This window comes from Amphiprion ocellaris, chromosome 12 (assembly GCF_022539595.1).
Source record: "Amphiprion ocellaris isolate individual 3 ecotype Okinawa chromosome 12, ASM2253959v1, whole genome shotgun sequence".
Classification (NCBI taxonomy): domain Eukaryota; kingdom Metazoa; phylum Chordata; class Actinopteri; family Pomacentridae; genus Amphiprion; species Amphiprion ocellaris.
In genome coordinates, this window is record NC_072777.1 from 13799839 (window position 1) to 13817453 (window position 17615).

At 38.2% G+C, this 17615-nt stretch overlaps 1 protein-coding gene across 3 annotated transcripts in view; it reads right to left on the reverse strand.

The window, feature by feature from the left end:
* Positions 1–9169: 9169 nt before the first annotated feature.
* ncoa1 (nuclear receptor coactivator 1) overlaps positions 9170–17615 on the reverse strand; it is a 61459-nt gene continuing 53013 nt past the window's right edge. For all 3 annotated transcript variants that reach the window (XM_055015920.1, XM_035946090.2, XM_055015919.1), the window contains one exon: positions 9170–17016. In XM_055015920.1, coding sequence (XP_054871895.1) covers positions 16837–17016 — 180 coding nt within the window. In that variant the 3' untranslated portion in view covers positions 9170–16836. The remainder of the gene's footprint in view (positions 17017–17615) is intronic.

The following is a 17615-nucleotide window of genomic DNA, read 5'->3' on the forward strand; positions in this document are numbered from 1 at the left end:
TCTTATCATGCATGTATCAAATTGTGCATTTTATGTTCCTTGTCCCCACCCCCCCACACAGACACCCCTCTACCTCTACCCCTCAATCTCTACCTCTTCTGTCGCTCTCAACCCGCCCGGCCAGCAGGCAGATGGGTCCCCCCATATTAGAGCCGGGTTCTGCTCGAGGTTTTTTTCCCTGTTAAAAGGGTGTTTTCCTTGCCACTGTCGCCTTTTGGCTTACCCTGGGGGTCAGGCATATGGGTTCTGTAAAGCGTCTCGAGACAATTTGACTGTAATTGGCGCTATATAAATAAAATTGAATTGAAATTGAATGTACTTTAACATGTGGCCCTGTGTAGATGCATTACTACTGCATGTGAGCATACCTGAATCTGTGCTTATACTTAGAAAATATAATTACAGATTCAGACTTTTAAATTCCCTGATAGTTTGAAAGAAATATTAAAAGATGGAATATTAGAAGAAAATCAAAACCTAAAGACCACATGGGAAATATTGAATAGTGTTATTACTGTCACAGGAGGGGTCAGAGAACCTAGATGCAGGCACAGAAGCTGACAAACTGGTTTTAACAGAAAAAGGACTTTATTTAGAATAAACAAAAACCTAGAGATACAAGCTAAGGAGGAACTAGGAACAGGCAGGGAGGAAAGGCTGAAAGATGACAAGCAAAAATCTAACTGAGAAAACAGACCAGACTACAACATTCAACAAAGACTCTAAACTAACAACTGAGGGGAAATCTAAGTAAACAATAAATGAATAACCTAAACTAATCCATCAAAACAGGGTACTTACAATGGGAAAAAACTAAACTGAAGGGCTTAGGTAGCAGACTCGGGGAACTCTGGAGATGGTAGAACACAAAACAGAACATCCACAGGTTGGAGACAGAATAGGAACAGAGGTGGGAATCCGAACGGGCAAAGGTGAGTCCAGATGGGAAATCCAAACAGGAACTGGCAGGGGTACAAGGGCAGAGTCGTGTCCAAGAAGCTGTGGTGGGCATTGAGTTGTTGTAGGATATGAGAGTCTATGGTCTAGCAGGGATTGAATGACAGAGCTGGCTTAAATACAGGGAGGTGGAATTGCGAACAGGTGACTGGTGTAAACTAATTACGGCAGCTGATTCTCATTGCTGCAATCAGACTGCAGGCAGGTGGAAGATTCAGAGAGCAGAGAGACACAGGAGAGAGGAAGACAGGCAGACAGACAGAGGGAGCCAGAGGTGCAAGACAAGGAGAGAGATGACATGGGATGAGTGAGGGAGAATAGGGAGAGACAGATGACAGACAGGAAAAAGGAGGGAAAAAAGAATAAAGAAGGACAGGGGCAGGAGCAGGGACCATAACAATTAGAGATAGAATTAGGACTGAATGCTTTCCACAATATTATACGGACAATAAAAGAACTATTAAAAATAGTAATGAAGTAAATTCATTCAATAAATTATTTGTAAAAGTTGGACCAAAACTAGCAAATGAAATAAAACATCCAGTGGCTACAATGGATGATGTTGAGAGTTCTGTAGATAGAAATCTAAGGTCAATGTCTCTAAACACTGTAGACAAATTGGGATTACTAGATGTCATTGGTCAGTGTACACCAGACACATCCACTTACTGTAATGACATTATCTTTCAAATTTTAGAAAAGATAATAGAAGGGGTTGTAAAACTATTAATATATATATAACCTGGTTTTTAACTATGCGATTTCCCCAAATGGAATGAAGATTGCGAAAGTGGACAATCACATTTCTACTAATTATTGACCAATTCTGCAATTTTCCAATGTGTTGGAGAAGGTATTTATAAAAAGCTTTGACAATTTTATTTGTAAAAATTAACTATTATTGGACAGTCAGTATGAATTTAGATAAAATAGATCAACAACAATGATATTATTGGAGCAAACAGAAGAAATAGCTTCCATTGATGAGAAGAAATTTATGATAGGAGTTTTTGCAGATTTTAAAAAAGCATCTGCTATTCGAAATTATAAAATATTAATCAATAAAGTGGAAACGTACGGCAAAAAAGTAGTGGCAGTGGTTAAAAAGTTATTTTAGTAGCATGCAAAAATTTGGGCACGTTGGACAACAAAAATCAAGTCTGTTAGATATTAATGTATGGTGTTCCACAAGGGTCAGTGCTAGGACAACAATAGTTTATACTAAGATCTTCAAAAACTCGTCCCCTAAATTTGTTCTCATTAAATATTTCTTCTGTTTGCTCTGATCTAATGCCATACTGACTGTCCATTAATAGTTCATTTTTGTCGATAAAATTGTCAAACGTTTTCATAAATAACTTCTCCAACACTTTTGAGCATTGTGGAAGCGCTGATGAAGTGGTATCATTTTACCAATCTTTGTTCCATTAGGAAGACCCCATAGTTAAAAGACAGATTATATTACATTAATAATTTTACAACCCCTTCATTTACCCTTTCTATAATTTTTATGATATTTTTACCACATGTAGTATTCCCATCTTGTCTACATGTTTGAGAAATGCTGACCTTAGATTTCTATCTACAGAACTATCATCTTCACCCATTGTAGCCACGGGATGTTTTATTTCATTTGCTAGCTTTGGTCCAACTTTTATGATTATTAAGAATTTATTAAATTAATTTACAATTTCATTACTGTTTTTTATAGTTCTATTATTTTCCACAAAATGTTGTGGGTAGCCTTTAGTTCAAATTTTATTTGTAATAACACTGCTCAGTACTTTCCATGTGGCCTTCATGTTGTATTTTTTCTAATATTCGATCATAATATTCTTCCTTACAAACTCTCTTTGCATTTGTTAATCTTTTCTTATATATCTTATATCTGTATTCAGCTTCTGTAGTTCTCTTCTATATATTTTTGACTTGATAAGTTTTTCTTTTTACAGGCACTATATAGTCCCTTTGAAATCCAGGTTTTTTCTCAATATTTTGTTCTTCATTGACTATTTTGATGGGACAGTATTTTTTGAATGCAATGTTACAAATATGTTCGAAAAGCTCTCACATGCTGCGTTAATATCATGTTCTTTTATCTATTAATCTCAAAATTGACGCCTTTTCCTCATTAAGCCACATCTCAGATACTATTTTATTAAACAGATTTTTTTAAAACTTGTCTTACGTATTCTTTGTTTTCATCAAAATCTGTATATAAATTTCTGCTATTAAAATGAATAATTAATAATCCGTCATCAGATTTCTCGTTGATGGTTTTCTGATCTATAAAATATTTACAAATATCATTTAAGTTATTAAATAGATCACTATCAAGATCGCCTATATCAGAAGAGAAGTTTCACATTAGATTCTGCCGCGGTGTTTTGTTTGTGTTTTCAGTCCAGGACCTGAGATGAAAAAACAATGAAAAGAAGACCCCAGTAGAAGAAAAGACCCGAGACACGAGACACAGCTCTAGCAGTGACACAAGGACAAGGAAAAATGTGAAAACCAGAAATGAACCCAGAGATGAGAAACAGCCTGCAATGAGAAAAAAGAATGATGTTAGAGGGAGCAGGATACACTGGTAACAACCCTGCAGATACTGCATGCTCACACACATTTATGATGCAGTATTTAGCTCTCTGAGAAAATAGTTGTTTATGTCAGAATCAACAGAAACTGTAATCTCTGTATTTATTTCTTCACAGCTGCCTCCATAACACCAAGCAATTTAAAAACAGGGTGACAGCAAAAACAAGATAAAAGTCTAAAGGAAATGTGCAGCAGCATCAGGATAAGAGAAAAATTGCTGGAAACAGATCCAGGATCAGCACTTGAGACATGCGACTGTTCAACTAACACATGGTAACTACATGAAGTAAACTGGCTCATTAGATATTTATAATAAAATCATATTATGAAGTTATACAGTTTAAATGTCATTCTTTGTCTCTGAGTTTTTGAAAGTATTTTCTCTGTTTTTGTCTCTAAGACTCCAACAATAAGAAGGATCAGATCAGGATAAGAAACAAGGTGAGGAAAAGCTCCAGTTTGTAAATCCAGACTATGGAGGAGAGATTATTATGAAAAGGTGAGAGAAAGAAGCAGCTGAATTGTGTTCTGTGTTGAAACTTTGTGTGCATTGTGCCCCATACAAAAGGGAATTCTCCATCCATTAGCTGTTACTGCTTCATCCTGTAGAGGTTGACAGGCAGCTGCAGGTGGCCAGTCCACTGCAGAGAAAACACAAACAGAGACACAACCATATAAACTCACATATGCAGCAGATAAAGAACCAACAGGTAAGCTTCTATGTCTGTGTTTGGATCAGCAGGAAGTCGGAGAACCTGGAGAAAACAACAAAGCCACAGTATTGCAGGACAAGAAAAGGTAGAAGAAACGTCTACAAGATGAGACAAGACTAAAGAACCAGCTGAAAGATCAATCAACAGAAAAGAAAAACTGCACCATGAAGAGAAAGAAGGTGAAGAACAGCTCCAGATAATGATAAAGGTAAACCTTCTCAGTTCAGACGTTTCCACAGTCATTGTTGAATCTGTTTAAAGACTTCCTGTCATGTTGCAGTAGTGACAGTTAGAAAACATACATTTCACACAGCAGAGGGCTTCGTTCAGACATCAGTAAACTTTTGTCATGTGTGTTTCAGTTTAGTCCAAGCAGCTGACAGAGGAGCTCTGATCCCAGACTGAACATCTGAGAACGCTGGTTCACCCTAAGATGACGTTTGATCTGATCAAAGACTACAAAAAGAGAAAAACTCTAGTAAAAGGTCAAAACAAGAGAATTCTGTTTGTTGAAATGTTTCACATTATGAACCTTCCTTTGATGTTAGATTTTGGAGAACCACATTTTATGGTTAGAAAATATTAGTTAAAAATTTTAAACCACTGTGTTCTAAAAAACATCTCTGATCTCATCCTAAAATTGTACATTTTAATATACTACTGGTTACTTGATAACTTTGGATAAATACTCAAGACTGTATATTCACTGAATACACAAAAGCTACATCCAGTATTCACAGACTGAGCTCATTCATTTTGTTTGTTGTTAAATTACAAAATACACACGAGATAATGAAACAAGATAATGAAATAAAACAGCTACACCCAACACACAGAGTATAAAAAGTAATAAATATCCAGATGAGACACACCAACCACATACATGTTTCCTACTGAACATGTTTGAATGTTGGACTGAAGTCTAGCAGTTAAACTGGAGCAGAATCTTCTGACCTCTGGTCTGAAATCAGCTTCAGGACAGCAAACATCACATTTCCTGCTTCATCCTGGATCCTAAATAATCCCAGTTCTGATCCACTTTAAAGTCTGTGGGTTTTATTCATGTTGTGCAGCTTGTGTAACGTGTGCATGACCCTCATCTAGCCTCTGTAAGAAAACACACAGACATCTGGTGGACTGGTGGAGCATCATTACAACACACAGGACACACTCTTCTTTTACTTTCCTCTGGAGCCAAAGAAACCTCAGGACAACTTTTTAAATGAGTAAATATATGAGTATGTTTGATGTTTATCAGTAGGGAGGGTAATTGTATTAAGGTGATTACAAATGATTCTACAGGGTTAATTTATTGTCTTATACAGTGCTGTATACACAGTTCTTCTATTTTTGCAAATTTTTCACTTTTAAAGTTTCAGATCATCAAACTAGTTTTAATGTGAGACAAAGACAACCCAAGAAAATACAAAATGCAGTTTTTAAATTGTGATTTCACTTATTTGAGGAAAAATACTGTCTAGCCCACATTGCCGTGTGTGAAAAAAAAAAAAAACAATCGTCCCCTTAGTTACCAATCTACTAAGTGACCAAATCACCAGATACACTCACATATGTTTACTGCCAGGCTTGTTGAACCTAAACATCACTAAATAGATCCTGTCTGGTATTGTGAAGTAGCTAAAGGCTCTCAAAAAGCAGCGCATGATGCCATGTTCTAAAGAGACAAAATCATTGACATTTATCAGTCTGAAGGGTTAAAAAGCCAACCACAGTGAGAGACATTATCCACAGATACAGAAAACATGGAACAGTGGTGAACCTTCCCAGGAGTGGTCAACCTTCCAACATTTCTCCAAGAGCACGTTGACATCTAACCCAGGAGTTACAAAGGAACCCAGACAAAGATCAAAAGATCTGCAGAACTCACTGGCCTCAGTTAAGGTTCATCTACATGATTCAACAAAAGGAAGACTGGGAGAAAATGGCATCATGGGAGAGTTGCAAAGTGCAAATCACTACTGACCAAAAAGAACATAAAGGCTCAATGGCATCTGCAAAATAATATCTAGATGAGCCCCAAGACTTTTGGGATAACATCCTGCAGACTGATGAGTCAAAGGTGGAACTTTTGGAAGACATGGGTCCTGTTATATCTGGAGTAAAGTTCATACTGCATTCCACAAGAAGAAGATGATACCAGCAGTGAAACATAGTGGTTGTAGTGTGATGGTTTGAGGACCTGAACAACTTATCACAACTGATGAAGTCATGAATTCTGCTCTCTATCAGAAAATCCTCCTGTACAATATTTACCATCAGTTCATGACTTAAAGCTTAACACAAATGCTTCATGCAGCACAACAGTGACCCAAATCACACAAGCAAGTCTACCTCTGAGATCAAAAAGAACAAAGTTACATCAAAGTCTGGACTTGAATCCAACTGAGATGCTGTGGCAACACCTTAAAAGAACAGTTAATGTTTTAAATCATCTGATGTGACCGAATTAAAACTTTTCTGCAGAGAAGAGTGGATCAGAATTCTTCCATGGAGATGTAAAAGACTGATCATAAGCTGTAACAAACATTTAAATGCAGTTGTTACTGCCAAGGGACCAACCAGTTATTAGGTGTAGGGGGGCAATTTTAAATAAATGTTCAGTAAATCAGCATTTAAAAACTGCATTTTGTATTGTGCAGGTTTTCTCTCTGCCTAATATCAAATGAACATAAAGATTAGATTGATGATCTTGAATATTTAAGTGTGAGAAATGGGCAAAAATAGAAGATTTCTCTCAGGGGGCAAATACTTTCACAGCACTGTATCATTCCCATAAACTCCTTCAGAAGCAAAATAGATTTCTGAAGGGCTTTTTTCTAATCAGTCTAAGATGGAAAGAGAAGTTTTAGAGAGAAAATCGAAAATATCTTTGTGAAATTGTTTCTATCAGATTCATTGAATTGTGTAGTTGAGCACATTCAAACTGTTTGTGACACTGACTCCTTATTGGAGGACGTCACCAGAAGACTTCTGTGTGTCCAGCAGATGTTAACATCTGTCTGTCAGTGCATCAGTCCTCCATGATGGTTCTGTCAACACTAAGTAGAGAGCAGAGATTTTTCACTCAGATGCCTTTGATATTTGCTGTGGTTTGAACATTTGCAGCTTTGTGCTTTATTTGTGTAGAGTCAGCAATTTCTGAACAAAATAACAATAATGATAATTAAATGATTTATATAAAAAAAAAAAAAAAAAGCCTGATCAGACATATCAAGCAGCAGCTAGAGAACTATTTGTTGATGGAGATGAATGGATAATTTCTGGCATCATGTTCAGCTTCAGACCTGTGAGGAAGGACAGTCATTGCTTCTGTTGACAGCATTAAAGAGCTATTTTTAATGCTCGTTTCTGGCAGCAGCTCAGCCAACCTCCAGTTATCTTCCATGTGGACAAACGTCCTCCTGCTCCTTCACTAGGTTGAGCTTATTCAGTGAAACTCCAATGTCCAAGTTTCAGTGAATGCAACTCCAGTGTCCCAGTAGTCAGATAGTCACCAGCACAGAGAGCGCAAAAGACACAGTTTGTTTGATTTAAGTTGAAGTTGAGTTGCACACAGACTTCACCAGAATAACTGAACACCTGTCCTGGAAGAAATATACTCTGCCCAGCTGAGAAACAGAGCCGAAAAGATCAACACACATCCTGGACAATGTCTTTTTGACAATCCTCCCCTCTGGCAGACTATAAAAGCCATGTTGTAAGCCTGAGCTGGACTTGACCTTTACACCCTGTTGTACATTATCCCTGTCCTTTTTACTCCTGTCCATGTATCTCCCTTAGTGTTTTAATCACTTTTACATCTATCTATCTATCTATCTATCTATCTATCTATCTATCTATCTATCTATCTATCTATCTATCTATCTATCTATCTATCTATCTATCTATCTATCTATCTATCTATCTATCTATCTATCTATCTATCTATCTATCTATCTGTATGATAGGTTTTGTCTCATTCCCTGCTTAACTGTACAATTGTACAGCAGAAATAAACAAGACTTGGTACAAAAAACTGTTTTGCTTTCGAAAGGAAACATAATAAACTTTTTTGAATAGCTAATTTTAGTGATTGTCATTTTACAGTGAGAATATCCTTGGTTAGTTAAATTACAGACAGTAAATTAACCATAAAAACCCTCAACTATTAATGTACACCTCACAAATCTGTATTTTAACTCATGGTAATTTGTTCTCCCATCATATTGACCATAAAATTGCAATTACTTTTTTGCTGTATTTGAGCAAAAATCTGTATTTTATAGATATGTGCTGTAATTTCAAAGAAAAAATCCATATGTTAAGGACTGATAACTGTCAATAAAGTTTAATATGTATACAAAGAATTAAAAGAATATATGCTGTTATTCTACAGATATTCCGTTTTGGTAAATTGCGGAAATCATGTAGTTAAATCCGAGAAAAAATATAAATTACGTTCAGTATAAAAGAAAAACAGGGAAATAATGTCTACAACTATTTTTTACTGTATTTAAATCAGCAAAAACATAATTTTACAGACATTTGTGTGATTCCCACTGTTTTTACCTTTTTTAATATAACATCACAATATTCCATGTAATATTCTGATGCCTCTTTGATCAAACAGAAGTATTCACACCTAAGGTTTAAGTAAAGATTACTCTACTGTCACGGCACCAAGAAACAACTTCTTTTGTGTTTCTACAGCGAAATAAAACAATATCTCAGGTAAAGCTCTTTTCTCCTCGGTAGCTTTTCTTTCCACTACATGTATGATGCAGTGACTTATGAACTGGCCGCATCGGCTGTGAAATGAACAACTGGTTATGGCAAATTAAAGAAAAGAAAAACAAGCTTCATAATTTCAGGGGAATAAAGAACGTACAGGGACGACAGTCTGCATTTCAAATGGTGCTTTTATTGCAATGTGTTGCATTCCCACATTCATAGATGTTATAGATTTGTTAGTCAAAGCATCATTTCCTCAAGGTTGGCATCCTCACCTTGGAAAAAAAGCAGAGGGATCAAATGCACGAGGTGTTTGTGTTTTGAGTGTAGTAGAGAAGTGTGTGTGTGTAAACTTGAGCAGCCACGAACATATGAATGAACAAACCTCCGAATTTAGACTTCCAGTAGATGCAAATAAAGAGAGTTTTCTTTAAATTGTCAAACAAAAAGAGTTTTGTTTGTCTGTTAGCCTACAGGGCTGTCATTCCCTGCAGGGACTGGACCCGGCCTGAGACTGATTGTCTACAACATTCCAAAGAAAAGGTAGATTTCTTTATATTCACGTTACACACCTGAACAGGGGGGTTGAGGGGTGTTAAAAGAGACAGAGAGAGAAAAAGAGAAAATATAACATGCATAAAATTCTCCCAGATGAACATTGTCACTCATATTGTCTTGTAATAGCTGCTCCGATGCCTCTTTAAAAACAAACTTTACATGAGTGTAATATACAAAACTGGACAAAAATGAGTAAAATGTATAATATATATTTATATATATATTTATTTATATTAATTTGTACAAGGGAGACAGTGGAACCTTGGTCTTTCTTTTTTCTCAAATTCTCCAGAGAAAGCATTACCGCCCTCAAAACAATACAAAGTGGTGAGTAAATAAGAAGCCTTCTTTGAAAATCTCTGAACTATATCCAACCTCAGTCCCAATAAGGCAGCACTTACAATACTTACAACTGATCCTGTAGTCACTGTTACACTGAGCTGAAATTAGATTTTAACACCTGCATTAGGAATGAGCTGGACTTAAAAACCACGGAGTCTCGGTGGCGCAAAAATACCATTCTGGACCAATGGCGAGCAAGAATATATAACCTGCTTTGCCTGGAGGAATATAACGCAAGCATCAGAACTTTTCCATCCCCAAAAGATGGCAACCTACTCCAGCCATTAACCCGATCCTGGTATGAGCACGCCACTGAATACTCCACAAATAGGCAAAGTGAGACAAGACGAGCAAAACAGGGAGGACGTGCAACACAGCTGGCGTGTTGTCATCTATGTCAGTGCACTGCGAGATAGTAGAGGTGAAGTCTTGCACAACCAACACAAAGCGAGCGTCTGCCTTGGTTTAAGGAAAAAAATACGCTCGAAAGCTGCGGGGGACAAAAGCGAACGGCGAGCAGTTACAGAGCAAAGTGTTGCTGAAACGGTCGTGAGCAGGAATGTTCTGAGAGTTCGAGCTGAGGGTTTTAACAGTTCGCCCGGTGTCGGCCGACAGCGCAGGCAAGGAGGGAGGGTGTCACCTGAAGAACATTAGCATAGTATTTATACTGAGAATTGTAAGTTAGAGAAAGACAGAGAGAAGAATACATTACAAAGAAGTACAATTTTTAGTCATTGTTTGGATCATGGGTGTCCACTAGAGCTGAGTTCTTCATAAAGAACCTGAGCAATTCATTTATTTCAAATTAAACTACTAAAACTATTATTTTCTTGGTACATTCAGGGGACGTTACTTAGTCTATCTCCAAATACTGATCTGACTGAGACAGTTTCTGATGGCCTTTTCACTCCAAGTAAATCTGATATAAAGTGCAAAATTAGATTGTATTTGCAAATTCCTGGAACAATTTGATTAATCTATGTGTGTAAAAAAGTCATTTATACAGTAAAGTTTTTTTATAAAGGTGAAAAAAGGTTTAAAAAAAAAAAACCCTGGTTAACAAGGTTATTATTGTTAAACATCAAAGGAGCAGACTTTACTGCAGAAAATATATACACGAGGCACCTCAAGTTTGGTATAAAGTATTCCGTTAATGGAAAAAAAAGAATGAGATTAAAAGCTGAGAAAGGTAATCAGAGATCGACAGGAATAATCCCACTGTAGGGGCTTTTTGTTGCGTTGTTGCCAAAGAAATGGACGACTAAGTGTTGCTCCAGTGTTAATTCTACATATCCAAGTCAACGTGAGGAAATGCTTGTTTCAGTAAGGTGCATAGCTAACGGTTGCAATGGTTTGTTTTTTTCTTCTTCCTGTAAACGAGTGATAGCACTTCGGGCTAAAAAAACCTCATTGGCAAAGTGGAGACGTCTCTAAACTGACCTAACTTTGGGACATCACACAGATTGTTTGCTGATAGGCCACTTTAAAGGACAGACAGTGTCTAGAGAAAGAAACGAGCCACGAAGGACAAACATGCAAAAACAGTGAGCAGCAGCAGCAGCAACATCGCCGTGTGAGAAATCAGCAAAGGGCCGCTACATTATGTCTTGTCCAGTGATGATGAGGTTTGCATATGACATCCATCAAACACCTTGAAGCTTTGGTCATTTACTACTGACGAATGTAAAAAGGCTACATCAGTCAGGCAGTTAGAAAATAAAACAAAGCCCACTCATATACACAACAACCAGGCAATGCTTCTCCATAAAACCAAGGCTCCACTCTCCCAGATCTGCTTAAACTTTTTGACAACAGAGAAAATTAAATAATATGGCCTTTAAAAAAAAAAAAAAAAAAACAACAAACAATTAACCCGTACAAAAAGCCAGTCCACACTGCTTCTCTCTCAGTAAAATCACATTCAGCAGTCGCTAAACCATTCTCTGGCATAGTTATCTGAAACACCCACAGGTACTGTGCAGGGACTAAAGAGTAAAAGAAGAAAAGAATCAAAAAGGACATCTTCGACTTTTCCATCTTAGAGAACACCAGATATACAGTATTAATCACTTACACACATACATACGCACTCACTGATAGTCATATACATACATACATCATCAGAAAAATAAAAAAGTAGAAAATCAAAACATAAAATAAAAACATGACGGAGGCGAGTAGTTATTTACCACAAACTCGGAGCACTACTTTTTTGTTGATTCTGAACAAATACATATTCACATTTCTCTGTTATATACATTATGTTAACATCTTGAAAATAATGTTATAAAAGAACCTAACCTGGTACCTGTTAATTGTAGTGATGAAGGAGGGACTGTCGTTTCCATTGAATGGCTGTTGCATAAAAAAATCTTACATATGCATTGGTTGTATTTGGCATGTAGTTGTTGTTGTTGCAGGGTAACAGTTGACAGTTGCTGATGGGTTTCTGCATTTAACAGAGTTTGTAGAGGAAACCACTTCCATAGGAATGCCTATTCCACACAGAAAGGTGAGAGGAAGGGGTGGGGTGTCAATACTGTATGTGTGGAATCATCACAAAAAGAAGAGGAGGCTGATGGAAACCTTCCAAAAATACATTCTTCCACTTTGTGTAGCTTCTGTCTCTGTATTTAAACGGACCAAACAGTGGCACAGGAGCATCTGACTGCTGCGTTCACACTGAAAACAGGATCAAACTCACAGAGGAGCCACAACTGAGGGAACATGAGTGGAGATTTCTATCCATCCATCATATGTACACCGCTTAATCCTCATTAGGGTTGTGGGGGGCTGGAGTCTATCGCAGCTGACTTAGGGTGAAGGTAGAGGACACCCTGGACAGATCACCAGTCTATCACAGGGCTACAAATGGACACAAACAAGCACATTCACACCTATGGGCAATTTAGAATCACCAGTTAACCTCAGCATGTTTTTGGACTGTGGGAGGAAGTCGAAGTACCTGGTACATGCAAACTCCATGCAGACAGACCCCGGAAAGACCAGGACGCGAACCGGGGATTTTCTAGCTGCAATGCAAAAGTGCTAACCACTGAGCTACTGTGCAGCCCATTTACTGTTTCTCTTTCTGTTCTTCCTGTTAAGTGCAAAATGGGGCAGAATTTAAGTGCAGGATATCGAAGGCTTCACAGTTGGGAATCAAATAGTTTTGTTGCTCCTTCTTTTTTGCTTTCGAAGGGCTACAACTTAAGTTGTTCAACAGGCTGAGAGTCAGGATTTGAACAAATCAATAGAGGCCTGTAGCTGTGCAGGTTTGATAAAAACAGCTGATTATTCTCAGTTTGTTAATGAATTACTGCCCTGAACTGTTCAGAGCTTTTTTGACTATCCATAATGCTAGAGGTACAAAATTTTAAATTACTTGCAGGTCAAGGTGGAAGTGAAAGGAAGTCAATGACTTTAAACCACAAAGAACGTGAAATTACCAACCAATTTGATCAGCAGCTATTTGTTCAGGTCAGTTATCAAGCAAAAATCACACAAACGTGATGGTTTTAGCCTCACCGGTGAGGGTCTTTTGTTGCTTTACAAAAAAAATATGTGAAAATATCCCTTTGGATGTTGATGATGATAAATTTTTGCAAAAAATTTTACAGATAAGACAGTTATTTTTTTCTTATGTCTTTCTCTTTAGAACCCAAGACATGCCAGGCAGCCAACAATGCCCAATCTCGAACATGTAACACTGCCAAAAGGTCATATTTAGCTAGTTTTAGCCAGCGGGTTTTAGGGTAAAGCAGAAAAATGTACAAGATTTCTCTGACAGTAAGTTGCAGATGATTACACACCGTGGAGCCCTGCAGTCATTAAAACACTGATCAAACAAGCTACAGTCAAAGGTAAAGATCAACAGACAAGAGTCCCGTCTTTAAGAGTTTAAAGCTTGTGTCTGTTCCTGGGCCACTGTTTGGATACACAGTGTATAGATCTGCACATTTCTAAATCCACACATAGCATCGCAGCTGAGCACAAAGTGGTTCTCGCATTGTACAACACTGGAGGTGGGTGGAATGTTGCCCTTGCATACTATCCCTCTATATCTGAGTAACGTTGCATACGGTGATGCATCTCTGTCAAAACAATACACAGGAAAGCCCTATTCCAGGGAATTAGCATCAGACTCTCTGCTGTTGACCTAATGTGAGTGATAAGTTAGGTAGTTCAAAAACCCATTTACAGGGGGTGATCAAACGTCCTAATATCTAAATGCGAGGTCTGCAATGTATGCAAAACCCACTCCACAGATTCCACTAGTCTCAGGAAGGAAGAGGAACCATGAACAAAGACCAAGGACTCGCACAGGACTGCTTCAATCAGGTAACATCGGATACTGTGCTGGAGTACAGACTTGGCAGATTCAAATCACTGGATGCTCCCTGATAAAAAACAACCCTGTGTAAGAAGGATCATGAAACCAGTACGACTTCTGTCCTTTCAGATGATGTCTAGCATCTTACAACTGCATGTCAGACAAATTTAGGATTTTCATTTGCATTAAAACATGCCTAATTCAGAGACTGAGTGGACATCTTTACAATAATTTAGTCACGTAAAGAATATTCAGAGGCAATGTCTCAGCAGCAGTTTCCTTCTTGTTTTCAAGTGGAGTAGGACAATTTCTTGGTGTATGAAAAAGTGATTTTTTCTTTTTTTTGAAGGGTCTGTTATCGCTGAGAGAGACAGTGTCTGACTGAGCAACAGTAGTCAACAGAAAACTGTAAGTGTATGTAGTCAGCGGAGTGAAGTCTTCATCAGGGAACCAGAGGTGAAGGGAGAAGGGGGTTGAATCCCAAAAAAATAATCCTCAATGGGAACAACACTGATCAAACAGGTTTGCAGGAGGTGAGGAGAAAATGAAAGGAACTGATGTGTTTTTTGGCGACTCAACCCTTCCTGTTTTGATTCAAATTCATGACACCTTTAAATTAATTATCCATCACATCTTTGTTAGGAACTTCTATTACTAAAGCCTCTACTTAAATGTCATTATATAGGAACAATATCCAAAAGCACGTTGTTTGCTGCGACTGCAGGTACAATGTCGATGTGGCTCAGTACCGTTAGCATCAGCAGAGGTCTTGCAGTCTCAGCAAAGAACCACGCTTAAGGTATTATTATGCTCTTTTATACAATGGTTACAAACACATTTACTGTCTGAAAAGTCTTTTGAAAGTATTGTACATACATAAGAATAAAAAAGAGGAGAAAGCAAAAAAACATGGCTAACTAGCTCCCTGGTTACCACAAGAGAAAGCAAAGCAATCAAACCCATATTTTTTTCCAGAAAGTGTGGCTGCATGTAGCGCTGGCTGGGACACCAACAGGAGCGAGATTTAGCTATTAAAAAAAAAAAAAAATAAAAAATCAATCGCTTCAAATTACTTTTCACATTTTAGAAGCTGGAATCCTCCTCCACTGCAACATGTAGCGGTATTACAATATTATGATGCCAAAAAAAGAATCTCCATAAACCATGAGCTGACATTTTTAGAACAGTTTTCAAAAAAAGGAAACTAAAAAAACCTGGATCGAATCACATTATACATAGTTTTGCTGTTCTGAGTAATCAATTAATTACACTTTTTTTTTTTGAAAGGAAAGCAGTTACAATAGAAGAGTGAGCTCATCCCCAAGTCTTTGTCCTTCTGTACTGTACAATACTACCCGCCTGCATGGTGCACATGGCAAACAACACTGATAGGCCGAGAGATAGCATGAAAGATACACACAGAGAGAGAGAGAGAGAGAGAGAGAACCCAACAGGGCTCTGTATTCACAGCTGCTGAGGTGAGGGGTAAAATGTGATGGACAGACAGTTAAATAATCATAACAGTCTTTTTTATACTTTGAAAAAAATAAAAATAAAACCTCCTCCCAGGGGGAGAAAGACACGTAAGTTCCAAACTGAGCAGCATCCCGTCTGTCTCCCATCCATCCATCCATCCATCCATCCTGGCTGTTGTCAAAGCTTGTTCTGATGATCATGAAGAAGAAGATGATGATGATGATGATGATGACGGTGAGAGCAGAAGATTTTAAACAAACACAAAAAAACATTTCAACCAAAAAAAAAAAAGAATAACAGAAGACGTAATAGAATAATATGTAGAAGAAGCAGAGCTTAGGAAAAACTCAAACTTCCACCAGGCACTGTAGCTGATAGAGAGAAATAGTCACAGAACCAGCTGATACTGAGCTTCTATCCCACAATGCCACAGAGGTCTGAAACCTTAACATTCCCACATCGCTGAGAGACAGGTAGAGGAAAACAAAAAAACAAACAAAAATAAAAGCCAGAGGTGCTGCAGTGTGGGATACTTCCACACATAAACGATGAGCTCAGCTGTATGCTGGAACTCATGCTCCCAAGATGCACTGCTGCTGTGATGACCAGACAGAAACCGTCCGATCAGAAAAAAAAAAAAAAAGAAGAAAAAAACACAAAAAGGAGGCCGGCCCTGATTTGACAGTGACGACAACTTGGCAAATCTACAATTATGTTGCAGTTGTTTTCTTGGGTCAGGAAGCAGGAAGTAGGTCACCAAGGAATGAGCAGCAAGACAACACTGCCTTTAATAGGCTGAGGCAGACAGACAGGTTGTCAGACAGATTAGACAGGCAGGTTTAAATACACTGCTGCTCCTTCTGACTTGCGTCTTTTCTTGAAGTACTGGGCGGTAAAACAACCAGCCCCGAATCCCCCCGCACAGAAGTGGTTAGGCTGTGTAACTCCACTGACAGCCAGACCTCTCTGAGCCTACTCTGTGGCTGTCCAAACATCCATTCTTCCATCCATCCAACCATCCATCCAAAAGGTGAGACAGAGACAGCAATGGGTCTGGTGCACCGACCTCCGAGGAGGAGGCGTAGAAGTGAGAAGTAGAGGGAGTAGGAGAGCTGAGGGAGTGGGGTGTCACTCTGTGAGCAGCTGCTGGAGGAGGCTCTTCTGCTGGGCCTGGCTGTTCTGGGAGCCCTGCGGTCCGGGGCCCTTCTGGGAGGCCGCAGCTCCGATAGAGCCCTGGTTCAGGTAAGAGTCACTGCCCACAAGGTTCACTGTGCACTGGACGTCCGCAAACACCTGAACCTGCTGGACCTACAAAAACACAAGCAAAAGTGATACATGGACACTCCCACACGTATGTTACAGAAGACTTTTGGTATTGTTAAATTACTACAACCAACAATGTGTGAGTCTCACTGTCCTCTCATGTGTACAGCGCTGAGCCTCGATTACTTTTAAAGATGCATACATCAGTCACAGCACTAAAAACCACCTGCCTAATATTGTGCATGTCCAAGAAGTTGACAATGGGTCATGTCTGATCAGCGTACATCTTTAAAAATGGCTCACAAATGGATAGTCACGTTTGTTTTTTTTAAAATAAAGAGTCAGTACCTTTCTATAACAGTTGGGAAATACATTTTAGCAAGTATTACTTAAATAAGAGAAATGAAAGCATTTGTTGGGCAGTAGTCTCACTTGTGGACCAACACATACACTTATCGAGCACTTCAATGAAACACCTGTGCTAACTTATACAGTAACTGATTGAATTGTCGCAATCATTTGATGTTACATACAATTATTTCAACAAGCCAATTAAAAATAAATAAGGTAAAACTCACACTTAAAAATAAAACTATTCAGCAGCACAATATTCAATGTTTGCTCTTAGATCACATAGAAATATT